This window comes from Macrobrachium nipponense, chromosome 15 (assembly GCF_015104395.2).
Source record: "Macrobrachium nipponense isolate FS-2020 chromosome 15, ASM1510439v2, whole genome shotgun sequence".
Lineage (NCBI taxonomy): Eukaryota > Metazoa > Arthropoda > Malacostraca > Decapoda > Palaemonidae > Macrobrachium > Macrobrachium nipponense.
The window spans coordinates 26730922-26743525 of NC_087208.1; the positions used below are offsets into that span (position 1 = coordinate 26730922).

A 12604-nucleotide genomic window follows, 5' to 3' on the forward strand; every position below is an offset into this window, starting at 1 on the left:
CGAGATGGCAGTCCAAGACCACACCGATCACGCACTGAGGCGCTCTTTGTCTTTTATCCTACCGACACGCTTACTCTCAAATAAAAACTGACACTCGAAAATAAAACCATAAGGCATAAGAATGCCGGCTTTGATTTCTTGGCCATAAAGCAAAGATATCGAACAAAATGTCCATAATGAATGAGATTAGTATTTTCATTGCTGACATAACTGAATAATGAGGTCGAAGGGATAGCAATGAAGAATAAGCATCATTGCTTTTATAGGAGGCATTTCACGCCTACCACGACGTTCTTGCCGAGGGGGAGCACAGTTTAAATTCCTTTATTACTGTAGTACCCAGAAACGGACTCTTTTCATAGCAAGACGAATAGTGAGTAGATGCACATAAGCATTAAGATTTGAAATTCTTGTTTTGTTTTTTGTAAAGATCCTGAATGATTTGATAAAAAGAAAGAACATCCCAGTTCATCCGTTATCCGACATCCAAACAAAACACCAACATTTCAGTTTGATTCCAGTGAAAAGAACAAAGCCCTTTTATCACCAGAAGCCTCCAATGAATAAAGAAGGGAAGCAACTCATAGGAAAAAAAAAAAGGAAAAAACGAGCAGACGACCTCGGTGCCCCGTAACTGGTAATAAATCCACTATTATCGTAATAAAACAGTCGACGGAGAGCCTTCTCAAGACCAGCCGTCAGCGTAATTAGACTCATTTTTTACGGTCGGCATTTCCCAGTCCAGAGGACCACCTAAAACCAACTTAATGCGGCCATCTCCTCCCATCATCAAGTCTATGGGTTTCCACGGAGGCCCACCCCTCCCCCCGGCCCCTCAACAACACAATCCAGCCACCCTACACCACCGTCCCCAAAGTGTCCCCTTTGCACAACAATGGAACTTGATTAGAGGAAACACTACAGGGGCAAGCTTTAATTCCGAGCGGGTGAATGGAAGGGACGGATCAATAGTAAGAGGCTATATATATATATATATATATATATATATATATAATATATATATATATATATATATATATATATATATATATTTACAAACATACACATGCACACACACACTATATATATATATCTATATATAGGATATATATATATATATATATATATATATAGATAGATAGATAAATAGATGAGAGAGGAGCCAGCCCATATGTGTAAAAGAGAAAGGCTAGAGCAGAGACAAGAGAAGTCCCGGCAAATACTGATGAAAATGTGAAAATTACCAGTTTATTATAGTTTAGCAAATCGCTGCCAAAAAGGTATTCCATTTCAAAAGAAATTCCTGGTTTGTTATACTGTTATCTACGTTTTTCTTATACTGTGGTGAGAGATGGCTTACATTTTTGGCTGTACTGAGAAAAATTAAAAATACTTCAATGTAACTTAACTGGAGATGACTACCAATTCAACATATGGTAAAGTAAACCTACAAATAACTTATTGAAATAATTCAATCTAGTATTATAGGACACGCCAAATGCGTCAGCAGATTATTAAAAAACTAATAATAATAAACGAGAACTCAACATAATTATTAATTTGGTGAAGACTAACAGTTTAGAATATCGTTCAGTTAAATTACAATTAACATTACTGAATGCTTACGTGAACCTACCCCTGAGACTGCCAAGCATTGTTTACAGCTGTGTAGTGAAAATGTAAAATGACTTTGAATGTGATGATTAAGTTGGTAAAGGCTAACACTTTAGGAGAGTGTTCAAGAAAATTACAAAAATATTACTGAATAGCTTAGGAGAACCTATTCCTGAAACTGCCAAAAATTTTTTAACATTAAGTGAAAACTTAAAATGACTTTCAATGTAATGATTAAGTTGGTGAAGGCTGCCAGATTAGAGGGGTATTCCTGAAAATTACAAGTGATATTATTGAATAGCTTATGAACCAAACCTTAAGACTGCAAAAAATTGTTAGCAGTTGCTTAGGAAAAATGTAAAATAACTCTGAATGTAATGATTAAGTTGTTGAAAACGAATAGTTTAGAAGATTGTTCAATAAAATTCCAACTAATATTACAGAATAGAGCATGTGAACCTAGCCCCGAGACTGCAAAAAAAAAATCTTTAACAGTTAAATTAGAATTTCATATGAATGACTTACGTGTATCTTGGTGGCGGGTGACCCTGGGCAACGCAGGGCAGAGTGACCCTACTGCCTGCCTGGACGACCACACGACCAATTCGCTCGTTGATGCGAGGTGGAACTGAGCCCTGGGCTTCTGCAATGAGGGGGGAAAATAATGATGGTTAGTATGAGTAGTCAATATGATGATAAAGTATGAAAATAGTTTGTATATATACCTTATATATATATATATATATATACATCTGCGTATGTATATATATATGTATATATATATATATATATATATATATATATATATATATATGTATATATATATATTCATTTCTAGGAAAATATATATACATATATACACACACATATATATATATATATATATATATATATATATATATATATATATATATATATACACATAAATATATTCTATATGTATACATAAAATTATAAATAATTTCCAATTTAATTGGAAATGCATATATAAGACTACTGTGTTAATATAACTATATATATATATATATATATTTATATATATATATATTATATATCTATATATATAGATATATATATATATATATATATATATATATCATATATATATCTATATATATATATATAATTATATATATATATAGATATATATATACATAAATATATATATATATATAGATATATATATATACTTGATTCACATGAGTATCGAACGCAGATCTCTCGAATGAAAGGCTAGGGTGCGTCAATTGATCCATACAGGTTAAGAAAGAGGTTGCATCTAAAGTACTTTTGTACCTGAGATATTTCCTGGGCAGGCTACCGCCCAACATATCAGCGAATTTAACCCAACTTCCCGATCCACTAGTGAGTCAATTGGTAGCACATCATTCGAATGACCATTTCGGCGTGAGCATAATGGAACTCTGAATATATATAAGCACGCGTTTCACAGAAATAAATTTTGACTCACATCGGGATTGAACCCGGTCCCTCAAATATAATAAAATATAATATAATAATATAAATATAATATAATATATATATATATATATCATATATATATATATATATATATATATATAAAAACATGTATACACATATTACATAAAGCAAACTAAAATACGCAATACTCGAATATAGAATACAAAAAAAGTTATTTATTTTTTCCAGATAAATTTATAATAGCTAGATAATCCCCTACGATCTGCACAATAAAAAAGTAAAAAAAAAAAATGTTCGGGTGGGCAATAAATATTCAAGGGAATCCCTTACATAAATAATTTAGCAGAGAATTCTCCTGCTTGTGTAAACATAAACAACAAATTGTAGAGCATGAATTTCAATATGAGGAAGATTCAAACTACATACACAAACAGACAAACACACACACACAGTATATATATATATATATATATATATATATATATATATATATATACACATGCAAGTTAATATATATATATATAATATATATATATATATCTATATATATATATATATATATATATGTGTGTGTGTGTGTGTGTGTGTGTGTGTGTGTGTATACACACATACACACTTAAATCTATTTATATAGTGGATACGACCTTCTCTTCTTATCATCCTCAAGAATTTCACTGCGCTTCTATTTACTTATGCAAGGAATCATGTAACAAGTAGTTAGCTGACTGCAGTGGGTCGCACCCACGGTAGACAAACTATCACCCTCATCCCTAAAGAAGATTTCGGACACTGGAAGCCAACTCCACTCAAGAATAATCAAGAGGAAAACTCAAGGGAATCTAAAACAGAGCTATCTTTCGGTGGTCTCGGTAGGAAACGTTAACTACGGCCAGGTGGTGCCCTGGCCTGTATCGTTGCCAGACGCACTATTATGGCTAACTTTAACCTGAAATAATATAAAAATTATTGAGCCTAGACGGCTGTACATTTGTATATTTGATGACTGGAGGGTGGATGATCAACAAACCAATTTGCAGCCCTCTAGCCTCAGTAGTTTTTAAGATCTGAGGGCGGACAGAACATGTGTGACGGGACAGACAAACCCATCTGAATAGCCTTCTCTTCAGAAAACTAGAACTGCGTAGTTGAAATATATATGTTTTATGTATATATTTGAATATATATATGCACATGGCCTGCCAATCGTAACATCGTTACTCGTCATTTCGGCACAATTCATCAACGGGTGCCAAACATGTTCATAAAATGGCATAGTTGTTTGCAGACAGGCAAAATGACCGACGACAAAACAAATTAAAGTCATTCATTTTAAAAGCATTCCGCTGCTCTCTCTCTCTCTCTCTCTCTCTCTCTCTCTCTCGCCTATGAATTGGACTGTCAGAGCGCACAACACGTAAACGCAATACGCCGGATTTATAAACAGCTCTGGCGCTGTCATGTAATTTATTAATGACAGGCAGACGAGAAACTAATTATTCACAAAAAGTAATTGGAGCCGTACGCAATTACCATCTTTTGAAACGACAGCGCCCGTAATTGTATATGCTAATCAGCGCTGCAGCTCGTCACTACGGAATCTGACATTCAGCGTAACGTAACGAACTTATGGGCAGCTCGTCCGTTCGCCCATGGAAAGCACTCGTCGCTTGATTTCCAGTTATGGGAACATTTCTCTTTTTATTCCGTCATGTATTCTGACAGTCGGTTTGGTACACTGACCGACGCTTTCTTCATGGTAACATAGGTAACTGTCAGTTGGTAAATCATCTTGAAATTTTGTCATTGGTGGCAATATTAAATTGACAGTCAAGAAACTGCCTTACATTCAGCTAAATCATGGTTTTATATTCAGTTTGAATTTGAATACGAAATTTAGCCCAAAGGCCAAGCACTGGGACCTAATGAGGTCATTCAGCGATGAGAGGAAAATTGAGAGTAAAGGCGGTTTAACATACGGGAAATCTCGCAGTTGCACTATGAATCAATTGTTGGGAGAGGATGGAAAGTTAGAAGGAAGAGATAGAAAACGAATGGAGGTAAAGTAAAAGGGATGAAAGGGGTTGCAGCCAGGAACCGAAGAGACGCTGCAAAGAACCTTCAGTAATGCCTACAGTGCACAGCGTGAGGTGCATTGATTGAACTATTTCCCACCCTCCTTCCATCCCCGAAGCTTTGCCAATTGTTTTTGTAAAATCTGAGTCTTTTGACGACTTTAATACAAAATACTTAGTTGCTAGTTCTTATGACGCTAAAAATTTCTTGTAGTTGGTATATTATGACGTCACTTACGTCCCGTCATACATTTATTTGCCTTTTAATAGAACCCTGAGCTCCACTATTAGTAATATTAAAATGACAGAATGGAAACGCTCCGTTACTTTAATCATAATTTGTCAGCTGTCTGTCTGTAAAATTTGAAACCTTTATATTTCTATCTGAACCTCATATTTCACTTTGAAATTAAAATGTCAGAAATGATCAGATCAGACTGTGCAATATACTTCCGTCACACGGTGAATGTACTGTTTAAACTTTTATTTAGATGATAGTAAGAGCGTTTTTTTTTTTTTGTTTTTTTTTTTTTTCATCTCGCCCACAGCCCTTTGGCATTTCCCGTAGAACATATATTAATAACAATAATAATAATGATGGAAGAATACTATCAGTTGTTAGGGCGAATATCTTAAAGCAATACAGGAAATTAAAATTTGTCATTAGGGACTTAATAGATGGAAAAACATGTTTTTTAGTGATCAGTGTAGTAAATACGACTGGAAGGTAACCTGGATGTTTTTGCTAACCCTACAGTTCAGTTCAAAATGGAAATTGTCAGCAATCGGTATAAGCTCGCGTTTAATTTTAAATTGAGGTATATACTGTACAAGCGGGATATTAGGGGGATAAATATCTTTGTGTTGACGCATTGTATCAGTTAGCAATAACGTCCCGGTTCGAATACCTCCCATTTTCTTTAAAACCCACTTTCTTTGTTAGTCACGGCTCCCCTCTACTCCGTTTTCTTTCCCGTAAATTTCAGCCTGTTGAACTTACGGAGCATCACTTCAGGAAGGCAGAAATGTTTCCTCGTTTTTATCTATTAAACGCTCTGGCATTCATACTTTACCTCTAATCTTATTCTAACAAAACTCAAGACGTATACATTTCCTCATAGCTGTGGCTAATTCCTGTTACCGTTTTCAATGACTTGGTAAATCACAGTTTATAATATTTATTCATTAACTGTTATTTTCATTACAGTACTTAGAAGTCTTAGATTACCCAAATATACTTTTTCACATTAACAATAATAATAATAATAATAATAATAATAATAATAATAATAATAATAATAATAAGAAGAAGAAGAAGAAGAACAACAACAACAACAACAACAACAACAAGCAGAAGAAGAACCAGCAATGACGAGGATGACATCGAAGTCACCCTCTACAAGCTAACTAAATATATATATATATATATATATATATATATATATATATATATATATATATATATATATATCATATAATATATATATATATATATATATATTATTATATATATATGATATATATATGTATATATTTATGGATATATATATTATATAATATACATACATGATTTTATGATTTTGTATTATCAATATTTAAATGAGTAGATATACTTTATGAATGAGGGAACACACTCCTCCGACGACTATCTGGAAAAGCATTTCTCGCCTCTATTTCCCTGGAAACTTCGACGGCGCCTTTTATCGAGGCAGTTCTTTGTCTGTCTCCCTACTTCCCCTCTTTCGTCTTGTTTCCTCCTCTTGTCTTGCGCTTTGCCGCATTTCCCCTCATTGTCTCATTTCTAATTTTCGTCTGTTGCCCCTTCCACCTGCCATTTCCCCTTTTTCCCCTTCCTCCACATCCTGTAGACATCCTTCTCTTCTTTTTCTCCTCTCTGTTTCTCCTTTATCTTGCCGTCGTTTTTTTTTTAATCATTCCATTCATCATTCTTATCTCCGCGTTCGTTTCATTAATCAAATCGATCTTCTCTCTCTCTCTCTCTCTCTCTCTCTCTCTCTCTCTCTCTCTCTATATATATATATATATATATATATATATATATATATATATATATAAATACACGTATACATTTCACTCTCACAGTCTTACGTCTGACTCTCTCTCTCTCTCTCTCTCTCTCTCTCTCTCTCTCTCTCTCTCTCTCCCCACATCATCTCCGCCAGTTCTTATTTCGCGTTACATTCTTCACTTTCCCCTTTTCATGCTTTCGCTCTCTCTCGTTCGCTCTGATCCATTTAATTTTGTTCCCGACCCTAATTCCTATTCAGCTATTGTTCCATTTAGGGGATTCCAAGTAGGAATATATTCTCTCTCTCTCTCTCTCTCTCTCTCTCTCTCTTCATTTGCGAGGTCCTTTTTGCTTATTTTTTGTCAGTTAAGATCTGACTTTCACACTTTCTCCTCTTTCTCGGAAACGATGCGTATCTCAGAATGTATGAGTTCTGGTATGAATAAATGGATATGCATATATACTGAGTCCTGGTATGAATACACGGATATGCATACATACAAACATGTATGCAATTGAAATTATGTATACTCATGTAAATGTACATTTTCCCAGACATTACAATTATACATGGTTAAACTATGTTACGCATGCGAGCACACACATGCATATGTTTTGTTTGTATGGTGTTTTTACGTTGCATGGAACCAGTGGTTATTCAGCAACGGGACCGACGGCTTTACGTGACTTCCGAACCACGTCAAGAGTGAACTTCTATCACCAGAAATACACATCTCTCACTCCTCAATGGAATGGCCAAGAATCGAACCAGAGACCACCGAGGTGAGAAGCAAACACCAAGTCAACCACGCCACTGAGGCGCATGCATATGTACTTAGAATCTAATGGTCATACTTTACTTCTTGGAAAAGCTTCCCACTGAAAACATTTTAATCTGAAGAGGAAATAAACAGAGCTCCTACTACGTTACACTATAAACACGCATATAGTATATATAGAATCTAATGATATACTACTTCTTGGATAATATTTCAATCCGGGGGTGAAAAAATAGAACTCTCCCTTCCTTGGTGGGATTCGAACCCATGTATGGTATACAAAGTAAGGTTACCATTAACCAACCACGTCACCTTCTTTCTTAGAGGTGGCTGAAGAAAGTGTCACCCGTACTCAGCTCATCATTTATTTTGGGATGATGACCAGCTTTATGTCTGATTGCAACATTCTCCCCAGGGAGCTGGCTACCTGACATTCACTAGTGGTCACCTCTTCAACTGCCTGACTTTGTATGTTTTGGATTAGCAAGCGCACTATCATGAACTATAAATATTTTGTTATCAAATAAATTTTCCACAAACAAAAGTGAAAATAACCACTATATCCGTCGTGAAACTATAACACTGTCTCTCGAATGCAAAATGAAACGGCACTCAAAAATTTGCTGGACTTCTGTCATCTTTAATCAATCAAGATTTGGTTGGAATGTCTATGTGCGAATTAGTATCTGATTCTGAATATAGAGAAATATAGAGACAGTAAAGAATAACAAATGACAAAGAAAAAAGGCATAGCAATAAAGAGTAAATTCCACTCGGATTCTAATCTCTGGAATTTCCAGAACCATTTCAAAGAGATCCAACAGCAACGCCACAGAAGACGAACAACCAAAATTGGCATCAGCGTCCCATCCGTTTATTTATAATCCCCGAAAGACGGTTTCTTCTTCTTGTGTGTGTTCGATGCGTTCAATGGCGTCTCCAAAGCCATCAAAGACACGAAAATAATGATTCCATCCTGTAAAGGCTCTCATCTCCCTTTTTTTTCTTCCATCCCTATATTTCACAAATGACTTCCTTTCTTTATCGTATTGGTCGTTCTCCCTCTCCCATTCCAGATCCTTCCTCCATCTCCACATCTTAACCACTATCCACTTCTTTCGCCCGTGTTTCTCGTATAAATCGAAACCGAGGATAATGGCGTCCTGCCTGTCCTCAGTCTGGTAATAAAAAAAAATAAAAATACATAATTTAGGTGGCTTACAAAGCAGGCCATTTTTGGTTCAACTTCACTGGACATTTACCTGCATTTTGTCATAATATTTCTATAGTAACCTTGATTATACACGCAGGGTACATCTTTCATTTATTTCTTTCGCAATAAATTTTCGTCACTAATTAGCTTTCAAGTCAGTGCAATCAGGAATCATTCCCACAGTCATATATGGAATCTCGCACTCATATCCTTTCCCTTTCATTCTGACTTTCTCATCAGAAAAGATTTCTTTACTCTTTTGCGGTCATAATATTTGAGCTTTCTGCTACATTTCCCATCACTGTCATTGCGGTAATTGATGTTTACTGAGAGTAAATCACGTGCAGTGATTCATTCGTGTGTTACACGATCCGATCGCCAGCCTTTTTCAATTCCGGCCATGCATTATTTTCTAATTCTTCGAGTATTCAACAATTACTTTTTTTGGCTGTCTCATATTCAGCGTCCCAGGCAGGCTGCCGACCTATTTCGGTATTCTCCATTATGCTCTTTTAAATTCGCTTTCACCAAACCTCATTCAGGATTTCTACTTTCCTATTCACTCACCTTCCAATGAGTAAAGTCACTCTAATCCTAAATAGAAATGAGCACAAATTCACATTTCCTTATTTCGTACTGCAAGAGCCGTACTTAATTTTTCATAATAATCTTGACACCTGGAAATATTAGCTAAAAACTAAGTTTTTCACACACAATTCAGTTCATTTTCTAGATAAGTCGCCTTTGGCAATAGTTATGTACTGTAAGTTATCTTCACGAGAATATATAAAAAAGGACTTTCCTCATTGCTTCTACCATCATTTGCTTTATCCATTACATTTTCACTCGCCTACTATTTTCACTACTATGCAATCCCATTTTATTTCACTTTCATTCTTGGAAACGTAACCACTTTCTCGAATGTTCTGTATTTTCATTCTTGCATTCATTTTCATTGTAACTGTCACTAATGTTGTTACCTGTACACTTTCTTTGCCTTACTGTCTCCATCATTATTCCTGCTACTATTTTTGCTCTCCCTTGCCTTATCTTTATTCACACTGGCATATATTACCGATTTCTTCATAATTCTTCTATTCTACTTTTATTCTAACTATATTCCACGTTCATTCTCCTTTTCACTTCCTTTCTTTTTCACTTTTATTATTCTCCACGCTTCCTTTCTATTCTTACTTCATTTTCCCTTTAAATTCATTCTTCCCATTCTGTATTTCTTTTCATGTTTGCTGTTCATGACCTTTTTCATTCTATTTCAACCACCTTGCAATGTCACTTTCACTCTTACTTTCACTTCTTCCAGTTATGCTTTCAGTCTTCACTCCACTTCCCACCAATGTCGCTTTCATTGTCATTCCTCCCAATACTTTCTCTTCATTCCACTTCCGTTCATCCTTCTTGTACTTTCACTGTCATTCCTCCTAATTCTTTCTCTTCATTCCACTTCCTTCCATCCCTCTTGCACTTCCACTGTCATTCCTCCCAATACTTTCTCTTCATTCCACTTCCGTTCATCCTTCTTGTACTTTCACTGTCGTTCCTCCTAATTCTTTCTCTTCATTCCACTTCTTTTCATCCCTCTTGCATTCCTCCTCTCATCCTTGTTCACTGTGTCGTACTTCCGCTCCTTCTGATCATTGCTTAGCCACGGCTTTCAATTATATTGTTTCCAACCGAGATTCCCAGATTTTGCTCTCCGTCGGCAAAATTACGGAAAGTAATCATTCGAATAAAAGATTAAAAATATTTCCGAAAAATTAGAATGGGCGATTCAACCAGAGATCAAAGACGGATCGCTTGATACGGAGCTTGGAGAAAAAAAAAAAAAACCCGGCCGCAGAAGAGCACTAATTTATTCAGAGAGAGAGAGAGAGAGAGAGAGAGAGATTTAAAAGCTGCGTCTGTGTGTGTGTGTGTGTGTGTGTGTGTGTGTGTGTGTGTGTGTGTGTGTGAGAGAGAGAGAGAGAGAGAGAGAGAAGTGCACTGCAGAAAACCTTTTTTTTATTTTTTTTATTTTCAGTATGTATAGACGAGAGAGAGAGAGAGAGAGAGAGAGAGAGAGAGAGCAATGAACGTAAATAACTAATTTTGTAGAGAGAGAGAGAGAGAGAGAGAGAGAGAGAGAGAGAGAAAACCACTGCAGGAGGGGGAGGGGGTTCGGTGCAGGGGTGGCTGGGCAGGGAGAGAGTTTTTAATCCTTTATGAATAAATTGACTATTGTGCGTTTTAAAGTGCTGCTTTACACGGAGGATTTACTTTTGAAGCGGATTCCAAACTGGAAATTGATTTTGGATTTAGAGATTCAGAGGAGATTCCGCTCTAATTATTATTATCATTACCGTCTGCGCTGGAAATATGACCGATTTGTTCACTCTAATAATTTTGTAGGTGTTGTTACCTTTAAAAATACAGTTGTAGAAGTCACCATAATCCTCACTATCTTTCTAATTATCACATTAACAGGTGTCATCATTCATTGTCAATTACCGTAAACGTCACGTTGATAGCAGCAATAATGACAGCATTATTATTATTAATGACAAGGCAAAAGCACAGAGGGACCTTTTATATTATATATATATATATATATATTATATATATTATATATATATATATAGATATTAACAATCCACAAACACAGCAGCGTAGAGAGAGAGAATAGTTTAATAAAAGGATTTGAATTGTATGGCACAAATGTTTGCATGAACTCATTTAACATGACCCCGTGCTTTCGCCTAATAATGATAATAATGCTATCAACGTTGCGTTTACGGTAATTGACATGAATGATGATACCTGTTAATATGATTATTAGAAAGATAGTGAGGATTATGATGACTTTTACAACTGTAATTATTATATATATAGATATATATATATATATATTATTAAGATATATATATATATATATATATATATTATATTAAACCCAAGACTTGTTGGATAAGAACTATGGGAAAGGGCCTTGGGATAAGTGTGAGAAGTGTGCAACACAAATCACGGGAAAAACACGAGAGGCAGAATTTCAAAAGGTACTTTGTGTCATAAGGCGGTGAAGGCGACTCAGACAGATTATTAACATTATTATCATAATTCACCATTCAAATTTTTCCCATTTCAGATGGTTGCCACCCACTTATGTCGACTAACTGCCAGGTTCAGTGCTTAATGCATTATTCATCGAGAGACACATTTTCCCTAACAGAAATTGCGTAAGACTAGCCTGAGAGTCGAGCCTTGTCCCACTCGCTGGTGAGGGGAGCATCTCAACCGCTACACCTCCCAACACACACATGCAAATACAAACACACTCATACGTTGGTAGGCATGTGACATGACGAATGCATGAATTGTATTATAAGTATATTTATAAGCTAGTGAGATTTTGATGTTGGTGATAAGAGTCATGAGATCCACAACAGGCCTCTATCGCTTT

The 12604-nt window shown here is 35.5% G+C and overlaps 1 protein-coding gene across 1 annotated transcript in view; it reads right to left on the minus strand.

Annotated features, from left to right (window-relative positions):
- Positions 1 to 12604, minus strand: part of LOC135227050 (cell adhesion molecule Dscam1-like) — a 343394-nt gene that overhangs the window by 129546 nt on the left and 201244 nt on the right. Inside the window, 1 exon segment of the mRNA XM_064266856.1 lies at positions 2140 to 2257. Within this exon segment, the coding sequence (XP_064122926.1) occupies positions 2140 to 2257 (118 nt within the window).